Genomic DNA, 26365 nt, shown 5'->3' with positions numbered 1-26365 from the left:
TTTAATGCTACCAATAATCCAACTCAAATTTTATTTACGTATAGATTTAGGCACAGGACATTTTCTCTTGTCCAATTTCCATTTGCCACTAAATTCAGATGTCCTTCTCCTAAGAGAAGTACTGAATTCTGGTTAAATGCCTTAGTTTGTGAGGGTTTCATAGGTCTCTTCAGTCATTCCTAGAAGCAGTACACTTGAGGCCTGGTTTACTCTCTCTTATGTGCTGAAGCCTATGTGCCAGAGGTTTCAGTTAGGGCTTGGTAGAAGCAGGGAGCTGTGTAGATGTATAAATGTGTCTGTGTGCATAATAACTATGGTTATTTACAGAGCAACTTACTATTGCATCAATTTCCTCTGTAAATCTAAAGAATTCCTTTATTAAAAGCTTACCCTTTAAGAAGTCATGGAAAACTGACACAACAGAACTGTATTCTCAGGCCCTCACCTAGATAATCACTGCAAAATGCCGAAAGAGGTATTAAATGGAGGTGGTGTGTGGTCCACATGAATGACGTGGAGGCAGGAAAAAGGTTTAAAAACTGCTCTTGACAATGAGAACAAGCATTGTTCTTAAATTGATGACTCCTAAATCTTAAATCTCAACAATCTAAGCTAGGGTTTCGGAACTTAGACACTACTGACATTCTGGGTTGGATAATTCACTGTCGTGCACTATAGGATTTTTAGAAGCATCCTGGGCCTTTCCCACTAAGATGCCAGAAGCCATAACCAAAAATGTCTTGACATTGCCCAATGTCCCTTGGAGAATGAAATCACCCCTGGTTGAGAACCACTGGCCTAGGCATTGTTTAAGCTAAGGTTCTAGTATTTAATATTCAAAACCTCTATAAATATTAAATCCCTATTTAGGTAATTTGTAAATTTCAGAGAAAGTTATGAAATAGGGATAACAGAATGGCTAAGAAGATTAAATGAGTTACATGTAATCATTTTAGCACATGTATCTCAAAGAATATTGCTAAAATTACACTACTCCTTACTCTTACTACCACTACTCATGACCACAGTATACGACTGTAACAAGATTCCATTATTTCAAATGACCAACACTGATAATCCATGACAAGTGGCACAGGTCTAAAAATTTTTACAATGCCCTAGATGGTTTTGCTTAGTGGTTAGACCTTTGGCCCTTGGACTGAAGGGTTGTCCTGGGTTCGATTCCAATCCCGGGCTCAATCCCCTGCCCTGGCTGGCACAGAGCAGGAGGCAACGAATTGATGTGTCTCTTTCACATCAATGTCTCTCCCCCCCCACTCTCTCTGAAAAGCAATGGAAAAAATATCCTTGGGCGAGGATTGAAAAATAATAAAATTAAAATTAAAATTTTTACAACTATGAATCAAGCCAAAGACCTGTGGGAGTCTCAGTAGAACATAATGATAATGACATGAAGTTACTGAAATTACTTAATGAATACAATGGGTAGAAAAAGAGTACCTCCTCCACTTAATAGCCTAATTTTTTATTCTACTATCTTGAGTTTCTCTCAGTCCACTGGTAGGGATCATTTCTCAAACTAATAATGATCTTTAAAAAACAAAACAAAAACCCCAAAACAGTGCCTGTGGTCTTGAAGGTCTGAAAAATGCTGTAGAGTAGATCCCTCTTGTTTGATTTCACAAGAAACATTAGCATAGTAAAGAGAAGCTTGAAAAAAAGAAATCTGCTTAAGCTGGCATTAGTGAAACATATATTAACATTTCCATTTTGGTCAACACTAGCCCATGGACTTGCCACCGTGGAAAAACAATTAACTGGCTAAGCTCCATTTCCTTCCTTACAGAGCCCGAAATCATATAGCACAACTCATGTCCTCATCGCCCAACTGGTAAACCTAAGATTTTGCCATTATTTGCTTTAAACCTTTCACTTTTGAAGAAACTAAACATTAGAGTAAAACTCAAGAGCCCACAACACTTTCACTCTATTTCCTGCTTTTTTTCTTTTCTTTCTCCACCCCCCCTCTTTTAATAGTTATAAAGGTTCAAGAGTAAAACTCAAGAGCCTACAACACTTTCACTCTATTTCCTGCTTTTTTTCTTTTCTTTCTCCACCCCCCCTCTTTTAATAGTTATAAAGGTTCAAGAGTAAAACTCAAGAGCCCACAACACTTTTTCATTCTATTTCCTGCTTTTCTTTTCTTTTTCTTTCTTCTTTCTCTCTCTTTCCCTCCCTCCCTCCCTCCCTCCCTCCCTCCCTCCCTAATAAAGGTTCAACTCAATGAATTATGACAAACTCACATGACCACCACCAGGTGTAGCACCAGGTCAAGAAACAACACTGATAGGCCTCCCAGCTGCCAAACTGAATCCCATTATCCTGTAGGTTTCTAAGAACTAGTTTCTTGCTTTCCTTTGTTTTACCACTTAAATATGCACCCCAAACACGAGTTTCATTTTTGAACTTAAACAAATCACATAGTACATATTTTCTTGCTAAAGCTTATTCTTGTGCGATTCATCCACGTATATGTAGTTGTAGTTTGGGTTCATTGTCTCTAATTCTCTAATACTGATGGACACTGTTTTAAACTTTTATCCATTATGAAAAATACTATGAACATTTTTGTATTTACTTTTTGGCACTTAAGAAATGTATGTTTATTGATTGGGTATATACTTAAGGATGGAAAGGCTGGTTATAGCAGAAAATTATGGCCAGCTTTTCAGTAGATAATGCTGAACTCTTTTCAAAGTGGCTGTTATAATTTATATTCCCACTAGCAGTGTTTGAGAGCTCTTGTTGCCAAACATATTTACCAATACCTGGTAAATTTAGAAATCTGGTGTTACTGTTGACCATTTGGACAACTTCTTTGGTGAGGTATTATTTATGACTTTTGTCTACTTAAAAAGACTTATTTCTTAACAATTTCTATTAGTTTTTTTTTTTTTAAATCTGATATAAGCTGTTTATTGGGTTTTTGTGTTGCAATTATCTTTTCCTAATATGCAGCCTGCATTTTTACTCTCTTAATGACATCCTTTGATGAAATTATGCTAATTTTAATGTAGTCTAGCTTACTATTTCCTTTTGCATATAGTGATTTTTGTGTCCTCATTAAGAAACCTGCAGAGAAGTTTTTAATACCTTTACCCCTCTGGCTATCTTTTGTTGTAAGTAGCTTTATATGACTGGTCTAAAAAGCTTTCCTTCATTTTCACTTTTAAAAAAACTGATGTGTGGGGTTTGTAGAAAATCTTTTGAGACTCAGTAGCTTTAACATCTCAGCAGTTTTGAAAAATGTCTCCTCAACTATAGTTTCCCCCCATCGATCCTCTCTTCTCCTGGGGCTCCAATAAAAGCAAAGCTTGATCTCACTGAATCCTCCCCATCTCTTACCCTCCCCCTCTTGTATTTTTCATCTTTTGGTCTCCCAACACTTCATTCTGAGAGGGAGGGGGAGGGGGAGAGGAGGAGGGGGAGGGGGGAAAGGAAGGAGAGAGAGGGGGGAGGGGGAGAGGGAGAGGGAAAGGGGGGAGAGGGAGAGGCAGAAGAGGGGGGGGAGGGAGAAGGGGGAGAGGGCCAGGGAGAGGGAAAAAGAGAAACATATATAGAGAGACAGAGAGACAGACAGAGAGACATCAATGTGAGAGAGAAACATCAATTGGCTGCTGACTGGAAATCGAACCTTCAACCTTTTGGTGCACGGGACGATGCTCCAACCAATTAAGCCACCCATGGCCAGGGCTTTATGTGATTTTATAAATATAAAGAACACTGTGGAAGCATATATTCACATTTGCCTGGGAGGGAAGGGAGGCTTACCTGAGTTAGAAACTTTTTACATACACAATCTCATTTATTTTATTTTTTCATTATATGAATTAATCTTATTTTATGGATTAAAAACGAGGCTTAAAAAAGGTATGTAACAATTCTAAGGTTATAAAGTTAGCAAGAGGCAGAGTAGAAATTTAACTTTAAATTTTAAAGTTAAAATTTTAAACCTAGACCCGAGACTCCAAAACGAGTGTGTAAGCATTATGCGGCGCCTGCTGCCGCGCACGGAACCTGCGGGCTGCGAGGGTGCTCCCGTTCTCCACCCTTGAAACCCCCCGCCCCCCCCGCAACCCAAACTCTGCCTGCTTCATAAAAGCCTGTCACCCTCCCACCCACAGTGATTTCTTTTTCCTCCAACCTGATTTTTCAGTTTAAACCAGCAATTTTCACCCCGTGCGCCACTGGAGTTTTTAAAACATGCAGTACCTGACTATTTGGTCAGGGGCACTGGTCTCTTTTTCTTTAGACTGTCAAATAAAAAATGACAACAGCCAGCACAGCAATAGCTGTTTGGTGTGAATGAGTCAAAATCCCACCTATTTTTCTACCTGACTGGCAAAAACTAGAATATATTTTATTGGTGTGCCGCAGAATTGTAGTAATTAGTTTATGTGCCGTGAGATGGAAAAGGGTGAAAATAGCTGGTCTAAATCATCCTTTTAGGCATTAACATACTTCAATATCCTGGAATACCTCATAAGTGATTCCCTCCCCCACCAATATGGATTTTGAGTTTCTTAAAGACAGAAGATGTAACTTTTTAAAGTACCAACAGACTTATCTACCTTGGACACAGGTACTCAAAAATACTGGTAGAAGAACAGAATTTTGCACTTTTACAGCAAGGCATGATGACAATGAGTTGTGATAATTAAGAAAAAACTCAGATGTTAAAGGTACAAACATTTCTGACACAAATACCTTGGTAACAGAGAAAACACAGACGGTACATGGCCGTTTATGACTGCAGAATTGAGGATAATGAACACTAACCAGAAGCTCTTTGGTCTCCCATTTTGTCTTGCCCTAGATTTGACAGGCTGTGAAGATTAAATGGCTGTGAACAATGTAAAGAGAAAGAAATCTAATAGTTTCCGAGAGATGAAATGATCAGTTTTGAACCATTTATGACTACAACTATCCTATCATTTTCACTGACACTAGAATTAGAACCAACATGTCTTTCAAGTTTGAATTTAAATAAATGTGAATGAAAGCATTTGCTTTATAAGATGACGCCCCAGGAAAAACTGCTTGCCCATAACAAGAATTTCACATTACTAATTTAAACCACTTTCAATCTTCCTCATATTGGATGGGACCATATGTCTATTTCAGTCTAGTCTCCAAAACTCCTCGAGGGGAGTATACATTTTATTAAAGATTCTTTTTATACAACAGGACACTATATTAATAAGTGCTAAAAATATATTCTCCCCTGTACGTTACCCCAATAACACTTCTGGGAGGAATGTGCAGTGAGGGGAGAATATACCTCTTGAAGATTTCTGGTTCTATTCCTTCCTCTCTTCTTACCGTTACTAGGCACCGACACATGTTTGCGTAGGCCACAGAGAAACTGGGTTCATCAATAGCCTTCTCAAAGACCAGGTCAATGACTCCTTTCAGCCGCTCCTCTGTGTCAACAGTGAGTCCTGACACCTGCTTCATCAGCTGGTTGAACATCTGTGGTGTCAATTTATTTAAGATACTTCGAACTTTTCTAAAAAGTTCCTAGAAGGGTCAAACACAAAAAAGAGCATTATAGTAACTATAACAATATGATGCTTTCTGAAAGAATTATAATTTGCTTATAATATACAAATTTAACTTCCCAAATTATTGACAAGGATTGTGCATGCATCATAAAACTAATTAAATTCATCTATTTTAATAAACAGTAAAAAAATTATAGCACGACATTTTCATTACTGATGAGAATTCTAGGAACTAGAATCCCACAGCTAGGACTTTATGCAAAAGTAACAAAAACTTATGTTCACATAAATCCTCTCTGTGAATGTTTATAGCTATTTTTTTCATAATTGCCAAAAGCTGGAAACTCTATCCTGTAAATAATGGAATACTACTCATTAATCAGGAAAAAATAGACCAATCACACATGTAGCATTATGAATAAATCCTAAATGCATATGCTAAGTGAAAGAAGCTGTATTCAAAATGAACCCATTTATATGGCAGTCTGGAAAAAGCAACACTGTAAGGACAAACAGATCAGTGATTGACGGGGGGCACGAGGGGAGAGGACAAATACAAAGAGGTACAAGGGACGTTCGGATGGTGATGCAAATGTTCTGTATCGATTTTATTGGTAGTTACATGACTATGGATATTAATCAACAATTACAGAACTATACACAAAAGTGTAAATTTTACTAAATGTAAATTATGCTCCAGTAAAAATATTAAGTTGCAAAAATTCATGAAAACATGCTATGGTAACTGAAAAGGCCTATAAAAATGTTTTGTTTGATCCCTTTAAAAATGTGTATTTGTATATAAGGATTTTTAGATATGTGCCAATATGTTAACACTTTTCTCTAGATAGGAGACAGCAAATAAATCAATTTAAATTAAAAAAAATTATATTGTCAAGTTTTCTAGCAATGAGTCAGTATTCCTTTTTTCTAAATAAAAAAAATTTCAGTTTACTAGGGATAGTGGAGTCACTGCACCTCTCTAATTTTGCCTGTGTCAACTGAGATGGTACTGGTTAGGTCTAAAACTCTGAACTGCATTTCATATGAAGACTAGAAACAACTGCCTTCAAATGTCCTCAAATATTTCAGGAGGTAACGTAGGTTTAGAAAAACAGGGCAATAAAAAGGTAAATTACTGACGTAACAGACGACATATCTGCAAGTTCAGAGAGTAGAGCTTTAAATCCTCATCGCAAGAAAAACATTTTTAATTATGTTTAATGACGAATGTTAACCAGAACTGTGGTGATCATTCTGCAATATATGCAAATGTCAAATCATGACATTGTACACGTGAAACTAGTACATTATATGTCAATTATACTCCATTTAAAAAATCTCCAGCATCAAACAACAAATAATTTCCTGAAAATCATTTAGTCAATATAAATACCTACAACAAATTCTGTATCAGAAACAAATAAAGCCTAAGGCACAGTGACTGCCTCCCAGACCACTGGAATTTAGGTGGAGACAGGCAGTTCCAGCGCAGTGACAGAGCAGGCACGAGGGGGACAGGAGCGGAGGGAGGGGTTTAGGTACAGGAGGGGTCAGAGGCGACGGGCTAGTCAGAGGTATCTTCAGAAGAAAATGAGAATTAGGCCAGAGTATGGACAAAAAAAGCTAACAAGTAAAAAAAAGGGGGAGAAGACATTTTAGGGAGGGAAAACATTTTAGGAAGAACTGTCACTGAGAGTTTGCTATTTTGGTAATGGAGAACAGGGAAAGATCAGAGGACTAGTATGCACTAGCTGTGAGAGAAAGTGAGGCCTTAAATGACAGTTAAAAGCTAGGGTGGAGAAATAAAAATCAGTGCTTCAGAAGATGACTGAAGCAGAAGAAAGACGAAAGAGGGGACCCCAGCAATGGAACCAGCACAGCAGTGTATGCAGTAGGGGTCTAGACGTGGCGTGAGGCGATGATGTCCTAGAACTGCTGCAAGGAGATGACATCTTGTGACACAGTAAGAGTAAGGTCGTTGGTATCATTCATGAAGTTGTTACAACATTGTGGTAAGGATGAAAGAGTGAAAAAGTTTCCTGAAAGTGGAGGCAATAATAAAACCACTGTTTTGACAAAAATGGAAGACAGGATAACCAAGAGCAGGAGCATCAGTTCCACCTAGGGTACAGCTATGCAGGGAAGAAAAATTCCGCAAAAGACGGGAGGGGAGCAAAGACGCCCCTTACTTAGAAGACATGTGTCGAAAAAATAAGGTTGCATTGGCCCTGAAAGAGAAGTCTATTTATTCTCCACTGAATTTGTTTTATCTATTCACTAAAGAAAACTAATTAATGATACCTTAAGTCACTATAGCTATTCTAATGTTTCTGAAATAAAAAAATAATCAATAATGGGGACAACTCTGGTAACAGAGTAAAGGAAGGCAGGTTACAAGTCACAACAAATGAACCACAACACTGTGGGTAACTTAATCTCTTGAAGCTTCATTTTTTCTCATTTGAAAAAAAAAAAAGACAATATCTATTTCCTCCTAATGAAGTAAGGCACTAACACAAGTGCCTATACTAAAAAAAAAAGACACCTTCAATAATAAAGATCCAGCAAGACTTTGACCTACCTTCTGTAAGCCAATTAGGCCCCTATCACTAAGCATTATGCAGGGGGAATGGAGGGAGGGATGCAGAAGGTATTTAAAAAAAAATACAATGAGAAGAAATGGAGGGAAGATTAGGTACCTGATGTCAGTGAATCTGGAAAGGATGTATGTACTTAGGGACAAATCTCTGGGGCAATCACCAGAAAGAGGAACAAAGGCGAGCAGCCAAATAGGTGTAACAGCACGCTTCTGTAATGAATCAGTTCATCTTAGTCCTGACTCTCTCAACAACTTTGTTATCAGTTTACTTGTTTAACAAGTATTTGCTAAGCATCTACTATGTATGAGGTTCTCTGCTGGTGCTGCATCAAAATCAAGATTTATAAGGCACGTCTCTGATCCCAGGATCACCATCATACTGAGTACCTAGCTGGGCTCCAGGAACTATGCCAAGTGCTTTATATTACTTCACTTAATCTTCACAATGGCCCTATAAGGTAGAGCGATTTTACAGATGAGATTAAGACTTGCCTAACAGAACTTGCCTCTGTCTCCAGAACTGGAGGTTTTGACTGCTTTACTAAACTGTTGATGAGAGAAAAGATATGTAAGGAATCAGAGACTGAAAAGTCGCTATGTGATGCCTGGCTCTGGTACAGGTGTGAAGTTCAAGGAGAGACTCTAGTTTTGGCACCTAGAAGCAAAAACATTCAAAGGAGATGGTAGAGGTAAACTCAGGGATAGGAACTGGCATTGCACATACAGTAAAAGATGGATCAGGCTGTACATTATTTGACACATAAAAAATTTCATGTGGATTAAAGGAATTCTTCAATTTACCCTAAGGAGTTCTGGGGGCAGGATATGCACAAAAAAAATACAAAGAATCAATTTTATTCCAAAAGACTCTAAAACAAGATGAGTTTCTTAATTTTAACTTATTAGGCATGACGGTTTGACAAGGAGACATAAAGCAATATATTAACCAGATAGACCAGTACAGGGTAAACACCGAGACTCTAAAAACACATTTTTAATAAAAACAAATATGGATCTAAGCCTGAATGATAGAATTCTATGATTTATGAACCCCTGAGACATAGTGTCTGTTTTGAAAAGCACACGCAAAGCAATTTCAAGAGAAAACAGGCTGTGTGGTATCTAAGATGGCTTTTAGAATAATGCTTACGTTATAATAGGAAAAAAATACAAAATACCTGAAACTAAAATCTCTAAATATATTAATAGGGCAATAACACAAGCTAAAACAGTATCATTAAAATTCCAAAACAGTGGTGAGCTGGGCTCCTCTCACCTGGGTTTTAATGCTTTCGGGGTCCTCGGTGTGGCTGTCCCGCTTCTGGCTGGGCTTCCAGGCGTTCTCCGCCTTCTTCAGGTGCACATCCTCCTTCACAGGGACCGTTATGATCTTCCTGGGTTCTCGCCTCTGGCCGGGCTGAGATCTCCGTGACCCAGAGTTCAACAGCTAGGACAAGGATATTCCTTATTATACCTGCGCAGGGTGCTTACAACTCTGTCTCTGCCGTGCTGCTCTAGTCAGCCTGAGGATCCCATCAAACACTCTCGATGCCAAGGCGAGCACCAGGCACTCAATTTACATGTGGTCTTCTGGGGGGGGCGCGGGGGAGGCTTAGAACACAATCAATGTAATGCTCTCCACCACTACAACCTCAGACCCTGACGTCCAAAATGAAATAAAGTGATGGAAAATTATATCCGATAAAGCTAGTGTTCCTCACAAAAAAAAGACCACCCTTCACTGAAGCTCTCTTTTTCACTGGTTGTAACTCTGAACTGCTCACTTTGAATACAAAAATTCACATGCAGCAATAATCAGTTACAAATCTGCTTCAAAAACTGGGTTTCTAAACTTCTAGTGTGAAATGCAAATACAACCTCATCATGAAATTCTCTATAGCACAGACACCCAACTTCAGTGCAGATCTTAATGAATCCCTCTAAATTTGCTGGGCCAGAAATACTAAGTTTTTCTTATATCATTAATGAGATCAAACTAAACTGTTCCCCGAAAAAAATGTCTTTCTCTTTTTGTGACTTCTTTGTTCCTCTTGAGTCCCAGTATACTCATTCTGCTAAAACCAACATGAGCTGGCACGTCACACTGGTCATCAAATTTAAGAATTGTCACTGTGAGATAATGAGGTAGGTTAAAAGTTGCATTCTGTGTATGAAAATAGTCACAACAGTTGCTACACCAAATACTTGGAAATAATTTTGCAAGATTCAATATTTGGGTTGGTAGTAAGTTCTGCTCCTCCCAGATCTGTTGTATAATGAGAGCCTTTACGTTTTCTGATACGGCATTCTCTAAATGCTGAGTAAATATTGCCATTAGATTTCAAGAGGGAAGGAAAAAAGCTTCACACAACACATGAAGACCAGAATCATATCTCACTTAATACTCCAATACTGCCCTTTTGAATTCATATAAAACTTCAGGAAAGGAGCAGAAACTTAAATGTCATGCTTTCTATAAAAAGAAAGGTTCTAAGAGAGGCATGGTCTGAGACCTAAGCTGAGAAGCTTAAAAGCGTTTACACATCACCATTCTCAGAACTCTCTTATATTTCACCATCTGTCCTAATTAGAAATGGCAGTATCAAGAATGTATCAGGATCAGAAGCTAGAATTTCTAGGCAATACACACCAATTTGTCAAATATACCCAGCCAAGAACTCAGTACTGATGATATGATCTCAGACTATTTGGTAAACATTAAAAAACTAAGGTCAGATAAACCCACAGGCAACAGGCATGGTATAACTGAGAGAGAACTAACGGATCAACAGACTGGAAAAGTACCAACAGGAAACAGTTGCTAAACCAGACAGCACTACAATAAGAACAATTATTTATAACAGAAACTTTGATATGATAGCTCAGACAAAACAATTCTGTTAAAAAAATGCAGTAAGCCAAGTATTGTATGGTTTTTATAATTCAGGTTACATTCTAGTATTAATTCACTAGGGTTAATCTCTTTTCCAATGCTTGGATAAGGTCCAAATACACCATTACATCACAAGACATTTAACTTAATCCAGGTTTTGAAAAGATAATAAATATAAGTTAGTCCAGGATAAAAAAGTTGAAAGTATAACCCATGTACAAATGCCCAAGACAAACTTTAAAATTCTACTTGTATCTCTGGATGTAATTAAGATACTGTTCACAAAAATTTATCCAAGTATATTAAGTTCTTCAACAGACTTACTATACTTATAAATGCTTAACATGCTTAATTAATTAATCTCTAATGTTCTCATGTTTACACTCGGGGAATGAATTCACTGTCCGAACATCAATGCCTGGAAGGACTGTGCTGCAGCAGAGGAAAGGGGCAGGTTAGAAGACTAAAGAACTGCAGACTCTTGAGTCCAATTCTGCTACTTATGAGTTAAGTTACTGTGAGCAAGTCTCTTAACTTTTTGAACTTAAGCTTTCTCATATATTAAATGCTTGTCCTACCTAAAAATCATGGCATGTAAAAGAACCTTAAAAACTAGGTAAGGAATCATTATCAATACCAAAGAACAAAAGGGACTTTAAAATAAGTGATATGTAGATTGCTTTAATTACCTTTAAACACTTTGTGTCCTTTTTGTGTGTGAAAAATTTAATATAAGTTGTCAAATTTGTAGTATCCCTCAAAAGTTGCACCACATATAATGAATGGCTTATTTATGAGACGCAAACAAAACTTAGGATCCAGTACTAAGAGTTATAAAGTATACAAAAAGAAATAAAGCCTGGTCTCCTTGACTGAAGGACAGACAATCTTGATTTAGGGCTAGAAAAGGAACTTTAAGGTGTAATGTGCTCCGGGTCCACAAATGTCAGAACTAAAACGAAGAGTCAGAAGTTGGGGTTGATTAGCTAGCGAGCCACAATTTTCTTCAGGTGAGTGGGAAGTTTAAATTTTTTACCCACTTTCACATATTTTTCTTAAATATGTTAAATAGGAAATTATACCCATCTCTGTTTTATAATTTAATATATACAGCTCCTATCTCATTCATAACCTCAAACCCCTCTGCCTACCTAGATAACCAAAGGAAATAAGACCACTATCTATCCTAGCAATTTTTAAAGACAGATAACCAAGTATTCCTTTAAGAGGAGGAAAGCATGATATGAGCTCAGGAAAACTCTGCCCCTCAAACTTTTGTAATAGCTCAGCTAATCTCAAAGTTTGCGGAATGAGTATGAATGGCAAGCTCCTAGTTTAGGTCCCTAGAACCCTGCTCAATACATTTCTTTTGGGATACTCTGTGATGTCTGCTAACAGATTACTATTAACATACCACAACTGCCAAGTAATTTGACTTTGAAAAAGCTACAGAGATGATACTACCTGGGTGCTTTCAACTGATACGCAGTTTACTGTCCATCAAAAAACCTTTATGTTTTAAAATTATATGCAACTGCATATGACATATTAAAACAATCGTTATGCAATAAAAATATTTTGTAATAAGTCTGTTGCAGGTAAGTTTATATTAGTAGTTACAAGTGTTTAAACCATACTACGAAGCATACCTAGCAGATATTAAGATTTTGGAGTGGTAATTATTTATAATCCAATTTGGAAGCTGGCAAAAATGACTCGAGGTATGGAACCATAAACTATGAAGAGTAGGGCTGCTGCTTTTTTTCCTAACAGCATTACTGATTGTTCCTTTATATGTTAGATATAACATCCTATGAAATTCCCATCTGTACCTACACCAATATATAGAAGTAAGCGGGACAAATTAAATGGTGAATATTTGTTAGCTATGGGATATGTGGAAAAATAATGACTTGCATTAAAGCAATAGATCACAATTTCACTTTAAAATTAGCTTATGTCATATCACAGAGCTATTTACAGAAAGTGAATTCAACAATTAAGCTGACCTTCTTGGGGACACTACAAATTCTTGATGATGGCTCACTTCCAGTCAGATCATTCTGCACGCACCAAATAACTCATTTATCTGAGATATGTGGGCACACAGATTAGTGCACAAACATACACTGTGATAGGTACTTTTAAAAATTTGTTTTGTAATTTTAATATTTTAAAAGCGATACAGCTTATCCTCAATTCACAACATTTCCCTTTTGTTACACCCAATTAGCAGACAACAGCAACCTGGTCTTGAGGAGTGACAGTGCGCACGGAAGAGGCGGCGCAGCAAGTCACGCCTGTCGGGAGCAACATGAACCAGCCGGGCCACAGGAGAGCCGGTGCTGCTAACCAGAGAGTAAGCAAAATGACACAAACATTCTTTCAAATGTTTGGCGAAACAGTGATAGAAATCAAAACTAAAACAAAAACAAATACTGACATAATAGAAATTTAACACCAAAAAGGGAAATAATGCTAGAAAAGAAATTATAAAATAGTTTCTAAAAAGCTGCTTTCTAAGACTTTCTGGTGAGGCAATTCAAATTCTATAAAAATTTTATCTTAGCATTTAGAGAAAATAAAGGTTAAATTTCAAACCTGTGTGAGAACACATTATATACACAGAGGTCTTTAAGATGGTGGTGCCAAATAAATAATATGCTTTAAATTAAGCAGATTTTCTGTACATTTTACAAAGCCTCCAACACAGTGTATGCTTTTAAATATTTTCAATTGGGCTGCTGGCAAACATTCAAATAATTCAAAGACCTACAAAGTGACATTTGTTTTCAGATGGTGTAGTCTTATTTCCAAGCAGGTTTCAAAAGTTGCCATTACAGAAATAAAAAGGTGATGGGGAAATAAAAAAAGTGTCACCTTACATAAAATATTTTTACAAACATAAAACAGTCTTAAAACAGGGTGATCTGCAAATGTACATCAAACCCTAAGTTCCTCCAGAACTTCAAGTGCTCTCAAGCCATTCCAACTTGGGGAAAAAGGGGCATTCACATCACTGGCAACTTTCCCCCATGCTTTCTGCAAGTCTACAAAGCACAGAGTAGGCCGAGCCTGCCAAACCCTGCACAGGGCAGTGCCCCAGCATAACTCCATTGGTGATGCCACTTCCACCGCTGAAGAGCCTGCCACTAGGGGGTGTAACGGCAATCTGCAGTTTACTAACACTGCACTCTTTCGTATGTGTCATTTTTCCATATTTTCACTTCATAAGCTATAGTAAGTGATAAAAGCAAAACATAAAATATTATAACACCATAGACTATTGTTAAATAAAAAAGGATTCAGCGCACCCCTAGAGGCAGGCTCTTCAGGGGTGGGTGCGACATCGCCAGTGGAGTGCAAGTTGGGGCTTTGCTCTGTTCCAGAATTGGCAATCCATGCCTGCTCTGCACTTTGCAAATCTGTAGAAGCAAGGACACAGAGATGACCATTAGCTGAAAGTCATCAGAGATCTCTAGTACATCAGGACACCTCAAAACAAAATAGGAATCATACTCAAGGTTGGCTCTATTTTTTAACCCATTTGCAGGTCATTTCAACTGGAAAAAAGAAATAATAATTAATAGTTTAAAATATGTATATACATATATATATAAAGGCCAAATTAACGTAGACCAGCTCGTTTCAGTAAAAATGACTCAAGTGTATTCTTTATTTACTTTAATATTAGTTTGGAAAGGATAGTCTTCATTCACCTCTTCTACTCTTCTTCCTGTTTAAAGGAATCAATGAATAAAAGCCACTCTTCTTGCCTTTAGACAAGATGTCATGAAGTCTTTGACAGTTTCTAATTAGGTTGTAGGAAACTTGCACTTACAGGTACACCTCTTCCACCAGGGCTTTGCCTTCCAAAATCTGCAAAGGCTGGAGTAAAATCAGGTCCTCGAGGCAAAATCCGAGGATCCAGAGTTCGCATTGGCAATTTGGGTTGGTTGATCTGTATGAAGAAACAAAGGAAAGCTTAACACAAGTTCCAGAGCACCTGGTACCACAAGGATGAAAACTTAAGAGACTAAAGAGTTATGTCTGCTGAGTAACCACTGGCATCCTGAACCAGTCAAAGTCCAATTTGAACCCGGGTAGCTTCTCCCAAGCTGGCCTAGCTTTGGGGCCCTTAGGTCAATGGTTTTCTGACTCCCTGGGACTTAATAGGCCTAAAATTCCAAACAAGAGGCTAGACATAATCAGTGAACTAGTCAAGACCAGTAGAATGACACAAGACAAACTACTCTGAGTCTCTATAAACTAGGGTCAAATTTTAGGGGTTTTCTGCATGTTCACCAGGACATCAGAGCACCTAAGAGAATCGTGCTATTGCTCAGTTTGGTTTTGGTGCCGTTGACTTATGATTAGAAAAGCACGTATTCTGGGTGGACAATAAGTCTCAAAAGGAGATGTTTCATGTGTGATATCTCATTTAAAAATCTCACCAGTGTCTGTCTCATTAATCAAAGTTATCTGGCTTTGTACAGGCACAGAGTAAGACTAGAGACTCAGCAAAGCTAAGCAGCTCAGTGAGAAATCAACTAATGACTGGCCAAGTGAGAAACAGTTACGGCAGGAAGACAGGAAGGAGCATTTTCTAAGAGAATGACCGCATTCAATGAATTTAACAATTGCCCTCTGAAGTACCAAAGTAGCCTTGAATTAGCACTGCCAGTCATTCAACTGTCCCCACATAAGCATCAAAGAGAAAAGACATAGACAGCAACAGAAGTAAGGCCTGCTGCTATGAGAGTAAAATAATATGAATAAGGCTGCACGAGCAGCTGCCGGAAATCTTAGTAAGGTGAGGATCTCGTCGTACAAGATATTTACCCTCTACTTTGATTAGGGATTAACAGTTCCTCTTCAAAACAAAAACACTCCAAGCTTCATCACCAGCACTGGTTCATCATCGATTTACATGAATACTTGGGCAGATAAACACCTGATTTTATTCCTTTTAATTTAATAAACAGAACACTGACTGCACTGATTTTTGGTATGCACCATTAAGGTCAGACGTGAAGCTAAAGGATGCCCATTCACAGGCACAGGATTCAAGACTCGTCACTACCAGAATCTATGGGGGATTTGAGATGTACATTATTTGAAGTATGTTGATTCCTACCCAAGTCTGATCTGCCTTCCTAGGTTTCCGACCTGTCCTCAGTGCCATTCTAATTCCACACTGGAATTGGAGAAGAGTAGGGAAAGAGGCCTCTCTCACTTTAGCTGTATTAGCCCAACTGACAATTTTTATCACATCACTAAAAAACAGCAATAAGCAGACAATAAGTTTTAAAACTCTGTCACTCAAATATGGGTCAAACTCCAATATAATTATAGTACAAGAAATCCAAAATCCAACATTTAGGAAAGCTCTAATTCTTAAACATTACGTATTTTAATTCAAATACCATTTGGTTTTACAATCCCTAAAAACTGCTCATACTTCACATATTCGCCCCGATCATAAAAACCAGTTCCCACCAAAAAGAAGTATCACTCTCTGAGTACTCAGTTTACCTTGTCAAGAACCACATCACTGATGGGAGGCAGGCCCTCCGGTTTCTGTATACAGGCTGGCATGAACTGGAAGTCCAACAAAAACTCCCTGTCATACTGCTTCTTGCCTTCAGTATCAGCAGGCTTCCAGGATTCTAGAAAAAGCATGTAGGCAGAACAAACTGTCTATGAGGTCATGAACGTATATCTAGTAAAAGTACAAGCCAGATTTCAATCTTTACTTTATTGCATCATAAACACACACACACAAAGGAGACACAGAGCCGCAGTCGGGAAATGCCATGTGAAGATTTTAAACTGTATTTGTTCTTTAATTCCTTCTGGATACCTCTGGGTAGTAAAGTAATCTGAATTAAGTTGCTAGAGGAACCACTTCATACACACAAGGACATTTAATTGTCCTCATTAAAAAACTACCACGCCTATAAATCACTCAGAATAAGGAATTTGCTATTACTCTTGGTTTCAGGGAAAAGGATACTTTGGTTGTTCACTTGGAAATGTTATTTTGGAGGGGAAAAGGTAAAAAGACACAAAACACAGAAACAACTTATTTAAGATTCTGAAAAGTTTAAGGTGCTAAAGAATTTTTTTCCATGATTATAGTTTAATCTGAAGAAAATAAAACAATGTACTTGCTGGGAATGCACATATCTTTCTCTAAAACTCATGATATTAAACACTCTTTGGCTAATATATATATATGTGTGTATATATATATTTTAAAATAATTCTTTATTGACTTCAGAGAGAGGGAGGGAGAAGGGGAGAGAGAGAGAGAGATAGAAACAGCAACGAGAGTCACTGATTGGCTGCCTCCTGTGCGCCCCCTACTGGGGAATGGAGCCCGTGACCCAGGCATGTGCCCTGACTGGGAATCGAACCTCAATCTCTTGGATCCTAGGTTGATGCTCAACTGCTGAGTCACACCAACTGGGCATTAGCTAATATTTTTAATAAAATTTTAAATTATTTTGCTATAACACTTGCTTTGCTACTGTTACTACTGTTAAAACTATTATTACAATCCTACTCTCATATAAAGTTGGAAAATTTCTTCAATTTTTATTAAATAAAAGCAAGTTGCAACTTATTTCTTTTAATAAAACTCTCATCAAAATTAGGCCTCAGCTCACTTCATGAGTGCACACTGGATCCTCCTTTTATTAGTGGTTCCTAATGTGTAGGTCATAGACTCACTAATGGTCTGTGAGATTTTACAGTTTTCGACCAAATCTTTATTACCATATTATATTCATTTAAAGGTAGATAGCTTACTGGGATCTAAATTTTAAATTGCCCCTTTCCTCGATTACTGCTAGTTATATTACAGGGGGAAAAAGCAGTTAGTTGGTCAATACAGTTGGGGCCTATAGTTGTGTACTGTTTCCTTGCCAAATTGAAATACAAAAATATAATTCACCATCCTAAAAAAGACAATAATGTCTCAATTTCCTAAAGAAGGACTGGTGGCTGCCACTGGTCCACGGTGATATGATACAAGCCTAGATTTTTTGGAAGTAATTTCAGAGTTCTAAGGTTAAAAAAAAAAAGGCATAACCGTACAATTTCATAAAGCCCATTAGCAGCAGTAAGAGCAATGTATTAAGGTAGTATCCATCAATGACTTTCAAACATTTTTGACTACAACTCACAGTAAGAAATATAATGACTTTATGACTCAGAACAAACATAAACACACACGTGAAATGTTTCTCAAAACAGTATTACCCTTACTACACGTAACACATTGGCTTTTTTTTCTTTTTCTTTTTTAATCCTCACCCGAGGATTTTTTCCATTGCTTTTCAGAGGCGGGGGGAAGGAGGGGGGGAAGGAGGGAGGGAGGGAGGGAGGGAGGGAGGGAGGGAGGGAGGGAAACATCAATGTGAGAGAGACACACTGACTGGCTGCCTCCCATTCATGCCTCGACCCAGGCCAGGGATCAAGCCTGCAACTAAGGCACATGCCCTTGGCCAGAATCGAACCCAGGACCCTTCAGTCCACAGGCCGACGCTCTAATCACTGAACCAAACCGGCTAGGGCACATTTTTTTCCCTTCAATCCTCACCTGAGGATATGTTCTTACCAATTTTAGAAAGAAAGAGGAAGAGAGAGAAACACTGATGTGAGAGAGAAACATCAATTGGCTGCCTCCTGTACGTGCCTGACTAGGGATTGAACCCACACAGCCTAGGTATGTGTCCTGACTGAATATTGAACCCACAACCTTTTGGTGTATGGGAGGACGCTCCAACCTACTGACCCACCCAGCCAGGGCTGCAATATTTTTTACTCTATGTTCCTTTTTAAAAATTGTTGGTTGTAACTCACTAAATTAACTTCCCAACCTATAAAATGTGTTTAAACTAGCAGTTTGAAAAACACCAGTCTAGATTATTTCTGAGGTCTGATATTTTACAATCAAACCCTACTTCAATGCAGAGGTCACTCCAGATTTGGCAGGCTAAGAAACTTTTCACCTATCCCAAACTTTCTATCAAAGGAACCGTTTCCCTACCACACCAAGTATTTCCACAACCTCAAAGTCAACCATGGTTTACACAGCATTGGGACAGAAGTTTAATGTATTTGACAGTGTCCAAAGACGAAAGATCTCTAGGTTTTATCATATATTTCACAGGGCACTTCCCATCCCGCAGATGCTCAGCAATGCAATCAGACTGCCTCTGACTCAGTACTAGAGTCCAAGCCTTGTGAAATCATGAGAACACTATCTCAAAGGACCTGGTCATGTCTGAAATATCCCTTTCACTTAAATAAAATTAAATGCCCTTTGTTGAAGTCAACCAGCTGAGCACTGACTGATTTCCTTTGCCAGCTGCACTTCCAAAGCCAGTAAAAGCAGAATACCGGCATCAGATCTCACTTCCCCCACACGGAACTCTCTGGATCCGCCTGCTGACTATTCTGTAAATGTTCCACTACGATGAGCCTCTTCCTCCCACCCACTATTTCACTATAAGGAGGCAGCATTTCTCTAAGGTTGCAGTAGAGTCAAGGGAAGAAGGAAACATACACAGGAAGGCAGGGATAAACTTACCTGGTTTAAATGGGAATGTGACCCCTTCACCAGAACTATCAGTGGAGCCTGAATTAGCATCTATTCCTTCACCCTCAGAAACACTCTCAGCACCGTTACGTACAGGCTCAGCTTCTTCTCCATTTTCTTCCACAGCTTTCACTTTTTTTAGGTCTGAGGAGTCTCTCTCAGGATGAAACCCTTGGCTCATTTTATCCTGCTCAGATTCAAGTATTTTGTCACCTGAAAGCTCCTCTTCAGCTGTAAGCTAAAGCATTAGTGAACACAGAGGTTATATTTTTTCACTGTGTGTAAATACACATGAAGACTTACACCTATCCTCTCCAAAAGCATAGAAAAACAATGTCACTCAAGATAAGGATGTCTGTGTCCAGCATATGGTGCTAGAAAGGTAAGTTTGCTTAAAACACTTTTCTTGTTCCATCTCCTGGTATAAAGCAGACAATTCTAATGGCTACTGAAATGCTTTAACATGACTAATGAAATCTAAATGTACCAAAGGTTAGAATGGAAAGAACTGTTAATCCTTGGAACTTGATGGACATGAAACAGTCCTAGTCAGAAATCTAAATCAAGCATGCCTACCCTTACCACCACAGCTCAGCAAATATAAAAAGAAACACTACGAGGTATTTTTTGGTGCTGTCCTCTGGCTGCGAAGTGGAGTACAATGAATAGTTTAAAGTAGTATCTAAGTCCCACAAAGCTGATCATCCCTCATTTTACAAGGATGCCACTTTTTAAGTAAAAATCTTAATTTAATGGTTCTTAGAATTCTGAGTATGTGACCTTACTCAAATCATATATGGAAAAATACTTGGAATGTATTCCCCTAGGGAGAAATCTGAGTTCTGGTGCATCCTGTCTATTTTTTAAAAAGCAAAAGAAATTGAGTTATACACCAGAATACTTGTCAACATCTCAGTTTGAGTTACCAAAAAATGGATTTCTTAAGGGTCATATGAACTAGCAAATCTCCTGAGTCAAAGTTCTCCATTAAGGGTAAGCACTCTGAAAATAATCCTTGGAAGAACAGCTTAGAGGAAATAGGAATTCCAATTGATAAATTCACAGGAGAGCTGGTTCAACAGAAAGTTGTCATATATTTTCATATAAAGTATAAAAGAATGTCATATACTCCAGAAAGTGGTTGCCCCAATTGATTTATGAAATTATTCTTTAAATTGAAGAGTTACAAACTCTACTTTGTTACATAAGTAATTATAACGTAAATGAAATGTAAATTTCTAATTATACTAATAAATTTTCTTTTACTATGTATCAGATCATGGGGAAAAGACAGTTTTTAGGCCTTGTTTCTACAATGGAAATAAACAGTTAAGTTCAAACACACGCACTCCCTTTCTCCCCTGAACAGGGAGAGACAGTATGATAACCATCAAAAAATAGACAAACATAAAAATTCCAAAAAAAATAATAGTTGAAAATGATTTCTTTTTATAAAACAGAAAATAGACATCTTTTAAACTTTGAGAAAAACCTGCCCGGCTGGGCGTGGCTCAGCGGTTGAGCATCGACCTGGGATCCAGGTGATCAGGGTTCGATTCCCGGTCAGGGCACATGCCCGGGTTGCAGGCTTGATCAATGACTCTCTCATCATTGATGTTTCTGTCTCTCTCTCCCTCTCCTTTCCTCTCTCTGAAATCAATAAAGATATATTTAAAAATAAAATAAACTTTGAGAAAAACCAGATCTACCAAGTTTGAGCCATGAGTTAGCAGCCTCACTTTTTTGTATTCTGTACTCTAGTAGAGTCTAAAGAAACTCATGATGACCTTGTAATACCACTTTATAATTAAATACTGGCCATCAAAAAGATCTTTAATAATCTGGCATGTGAGTATGTAAATGGTACTTAAACTTATTAAACATCAGTATAGTATATTATTCTATATACAATTATATAGAATTCTTATTTTGGATCTTGTTAAAATGTGAAAAAACTTCTGTTTTTGAGGAAAAAAGATATTGGCTATTCTTTTGTGCAGAGGTTGTAATGGTTGAAAAAAATTCTGAAGAATATTTTATAACATGTGAACATTATATGAAATTCAAATTTCAGTGTCCATCAATAAACACCCTAAAATCAACAACAACAAATAACCTATTGGATAGTAAAAGAAAATGTATTACTTGGAAAGTTAACTTCTAAGTGGAAAGCAGTATAAAAGTTGTTCCATTAAAAACTAACCATAATTCATAGAAGACAGAATCACTAAGGTGTCTGAGACACATTGTTTTTGTTTGTTTTTAAATCCTCACCTGAGGATATTTTCTTCCATTGCTTTTCAGACAGAGTGGAAGGGAGAAAGAGAGAGACATTGATGAGAGACATTGATGTGAGAGACACATCGATTGGTTACCTCCCGCTTGAGGCCCAACCGGGGCCTGCAACCAAGGTATGTGCCCTTGGCCAGAATCGAACCCAGGACCCTTCAGTCCCCAGGCCAACACTCTAGCCACTGAGCCAAACTGGCCAAGGCTGAGGCACATTGTTAAAAGGGATATTTTTCAAGGGAATCCATAAAAACAGTGCATTAAATATTTATGATGGTTATTTTTCTTTCAGCAGGATAAAGCTCTATTCAACTAGTTTGTGTCTAATGGTTCCAAAATTGTTTGCTCGGAAAACCAGATTGGCTGAACTGTCAAAAGTAAACCTTTTACAGGAACTTGCTTAAAGAATTTAGTTGACAAAATTGCCTGATTAATGCATGAGTTTTTTGAAGTGCTAAAAAATCAGACTGACAGCTATGTATGTAACAAATGATGAAATATCCTAAAAATTTTCAAGATGTCTTAACTAGCAATAGTATGAGGAACCATCTTCCATGTTATCTTTCTAGGCTATAATTTTAAAAATTTAATAAAATAGTTGCAGTGATGCACCACCCAATATATAACCTAAAATATGCTGATACCTGAAACACATTCTTTAAATGGCTGAAACCTTCCTAAAGAGAGCTCGATGGTCAGTGAAAATGAAGACCATGAATGACAACCAATATTTACTAAAGTACTCTAATAAATGCTCAATTTTATGAAAGGGACTGGGATTTCTGAAAAAAGCCTGTCTGCAAATGACCAAATACCTTTTTATTACGCTTTTAAACTATAAGGTTAAGAGAAAAGTGATTGGTTCAAAATAATCCAAAACAGTTCTCAGGTTTGAAGAATAACAATCTAACGCAGGTCCGAGTGAACTAATGGCTCATGGGCCATATCAGGCACATCGCCTGTTTTTCTAGTGTCAAAGGCAATGGTTTTTACATTTGTAATGGTTGAAGAAAACTCTGAATAATATTTTATGGCACATGAATATTATATGAAATGTCAATGCCCATCAATAAAGTTTTGCTAAAATAAAGCCACACTGATTTGTTTACACATGTCTATGGCTGCTTTGGGGTTACAGCAGCAGAGCTGAGAAAGTGTGACAGGGATCATACAGTCCACAAAGCCTGAACTGTTTCTTATGCGACCCATTCCAGAAAAGTTTGCCAACCCTGACTTAAAGAGGGCGAATGTTTGAAGGCATAGGAATGGTGGCTTATTCATTTAATATTCAGTAATGCTTAGAAATCTAGCCACAAGGCAAAAAAAAATGAAGCATAGTAAGACAAAGCTAATAAAAAACAGCTGAAACTAGAGTAGTCAGTGTGAGGGGAATATAAGTGATCCCCCTGCCTCTGGAAGGTATTTTTATTCTCTATAAAAGCAATATTTCCTTGTTCAGCCACAAAAAGTGCAGCAACTATTGGCACCTCTACAAGTTACTACCAATTCTTACCCCCAATAACCACAATAAAATCACATCTATGAAACATTTTTGTGGTTGCTATGGGACTAACTGTGACATCAACAGAGAATCATGTAAGAGCAATGATAGGACAGGGAGAAGTAACAAAGGGGTACTGTGAGCTGCCTGAAGAGGGTAAGAATTATAACTAGACAGCAAAGCCTTATGAAACAAATGTATTTAAAGTTATTTTAAAATAATTTCTACACTTAATGTTATGTTAAAAATTCAATAAAATTTTAATAAAATAGATATAAGAAGAGTTCAAAAAGAAAAGAGATGGTTTATATTACTGTTCATTTATAAGCTGCAGTACTTAACACTAAAAATACTGAGATTGTAGACTATGAAATTATGGTGAGAGCAATCCTTAGGACTAAAATTTGCTCTTGTTTCTTCCTCACGTCATCTAGACCTGACACGCTGTAACAAAAGTTGGTGTGGCTTAGACCAAATAAGCAAACCATATGTGAAAAGTTATCTTACTGCAGATTCAAAATAAATTTCCCTAAAATGACCCTGACAATTTCTATCACCGTGGTTAATGGGTATCTGAAAGAACGGACTCCACTTTTCTTTACTGGATTAGTCTTTCCATATGGTTAATATAAGAAAAATTCAACTGACGGGGCTAACGGGGTTAACCAAAAATTAAAAATAACTTATTTTTTGCCATTTTAGAAGAGGTATTTTGAAAGAGAGACAAGTATTCAATGAAATTGAACACGCTTCCGAAAATCTTTTCAAATTCTGTAAATGACTTCAAAATAAGTCAGACACTGAGGCTAATATATCAAATTTTGCCTGGAAAACAGTATCTCAAGAAAGAGCTATAAACCCATACTTGTCTTAGGAAATGGAACCACTGTTCTGAAGATAGGCTAAAGAGATTTCCTGCTGCCTCTTACCTCCAAGTCTGCTTCTAACACCTCTTCAGTGGTTCGGGTCCGATCTTTTGGTTTCTTCCACATCTTTGGTGCCGTTATAGCTGTCTGAGCTGAAATACAAGATCAGGCTGCCATTACTTCCCACTGTGAAATTATGTTTGGAAATATTAGGTCTAAATGATACCTGTATTCAAATTTTAGCAGAAGAAAAGGGGGCTTTCACCCATAGTGAGGAGATAGATGAATGGTAAAGTGAACAACTGTGTAGTTGTGCCCTAGAGGTTGCAATGGCAAATGTCTTTCTTGGGCACAAATTATTCTCATCAGCTCATGTAGCCTTCCATCTAGTGGCCTAGGGTTCTCCTCCCACTTACTTCATAGTTAAGGCATACTTAGGCACATAATTCAGTAAATGGTGATTACCTATATAGGAAACTGGCCTACCAGCCAATTCCAGGTAACGGCCTGCTTCTACTGCTCATCAGCTATGTGATCTTAAGCAAGTCGTACTTCTCAGGCCCCTGTATATTCAGCTATAAAGTTTAAGAGTGAGTGAGATTAGATGATATCTAAGGTTCCTTTTGAGCTACAAAGATATTAAATCTCAGATTGTTTTTTAAAGCTTTCTAAACAAAAGGATAATTTTAAGATTTTATTTGATAGGCAACACTTCTACAACATTCAGTTCCCATTTCAAATCAATACTGTTGGCTTCGCCTTTTATATTGCTGGGGTGACAAGAAAGAAAACATTTTTTACTGAACTATTCTATTGTATCAGAAGGTCTCAATGGAAAATTAGGCTTACAAAAGATTTTTCAAAATTCATGTCTTACAAATTCCAAAAAATCATCCAACACTTGAATTTACAATTTAAACATTAGATAGCAAATAGAATACATTAAAAGGAACCTATGGAAGGCAACACATGAGTCAACAGATAGAAATGAAGTATTACAGGGTAGGGAGAAGAGTAAAAGAAAAGCCACTTTAATTAGAGACATTCTCAAAAGTGAACAAACACCAAGCCGATTCTGCACAAACATACAGGATCAGGCTAAACCAACCAGTCTCTCTCTAGGACAGCCTCAAATCTTTTTGGGAAGAAAAGTAGAATAGGAATACTCACACTGTTTTGGGGAAAAACAAAAAGAAAACATTTAACACTCTCCTTCTCAAATTTACTGTACTATTATTTAAAAAACACCACCACCGTCAACTTCTTTGTCAAACACACCTGAAAGCGATTTTCTTTACCCTTCCCACAGGGACCATAATGAACAAGAAACATTAGACCAGCTGTTATTCCCCCTTTGTGGCTACTGAAGGTAAACCATTTTCTCAAAGTATGAAACTCAGATTACGGTAGCTATGGGTGGGCTTAAATCTCCTACTGCCTCACAGTCATGCAGTGGTCGCTTCATTTTTCATGGATCTTCCGATTCATAAAACCAGTCTGTCTTATGTGCATCTCCCCCAAATGCTTGTGATTAATTCTGCTTCCGCAGCAGAATCCTTTTTAAGAGACTAAGGAACCTGTATATTTCATTTCAAATTTTGTTTCATATACACATGAATTCTGATCTAAATTTCACTCGTGGAAAAGGAAAAGAACACTTCCTGGAGGATTCTTTGGGATCAAATGTAAACTCATCCTGCCACTAAACAACAGAAACCAAGAGTATATCAAATACACCTAACCCAGAAACACAAAAACACGTCTCCCATGGGTAATACATAACATTTAGCATGCTTTTAAATAAAATAAAATAAAATAAAATAAAATAAAATAAAATAAAATAAAATAAAATAAAATAAAATAAAATAAAATAAAATAAAATAAAATAAAATAAAATAAAATGCTACTTACGTAGCAGGTATGGCTACTCTGTTTAAGTGGTTATTGAAAGTTTTACTTTAGAGCAGTAATTCTCAACTAGAGGTGAGAGAAAGCACACACCACTTTAGGAAATACTCAAGTCCTTTGAAAAACTGAACACAGATAGACACACCACACCCAGTGGCTAGTGAGACTGTGAT

General features: G+C 37.5%; 1 protein-coding gene across 10 annotated transcripts in view; it reads right to left on the bottom strand.

The window, feature by feature from the left end:
- EIF4G3 (eukaryotic translation initiation factor 4 gamma 3) overlaps positions 1–26365 on the bottom strand; it is a 234625-nt gene that overhangs the window by 43579 nt on the left and 164681 nt on the right. For 6 of the 10 annotated variants that reach the window (XM_087820180.1, XM_016214575.2, XM_016214574.2 and 3 more), the window contains 7 exons: positions 24348–24436; positions 19620–19866; positions 16556–16689; positions 14862–14981; positions 14335–14445; positions 9404–9574; positions 5344–5541 (listed from right to left, as the gene is read on the bottom strand). In XM_087820180.1, the coding sequence (XP_087676306.1) occupies positions 5344–5541; positions 9404–9574; positions 14335–14445; positions 14862–14981; positions 16556–16689; positions 19620–19866; positions 24348–24436 (1070 nt within the window). The remainder of the gene's footprint in view (positions 1–5343; positions 5542–9403; positions 9575–14334; positions 14446–14861; positions 14982–16555; positions 16690–19619; positions 19867–24347; positions 24437–26365) is intronic. The other 4 variants (XM_087820188.1, XM_087820181.1, XM_087820182.1 and 1 more) reach the window with 1 other exon arrangement.

The sequence above is a fragment of the Miniopterus natalensis genome, chromosome 9 (genome assembly GCF_054644295.1).
Source record: "Miniopterus natalensis isolate mMinNat1 chromosome 9, mMinNat1.hap1, whole genome shotgun sequence".
NCBI lineage: Eukaryota > Metazoa > Chordata > Mammalia > Chiroptera > Miniopteridae > Miniopterus > Miniopterus natalensis.
The sequence above is the reverse complement of the archived record's forward strand: the minus strand, read 5'-3'. Positions and strand labels throughout refer to the sequence as shown.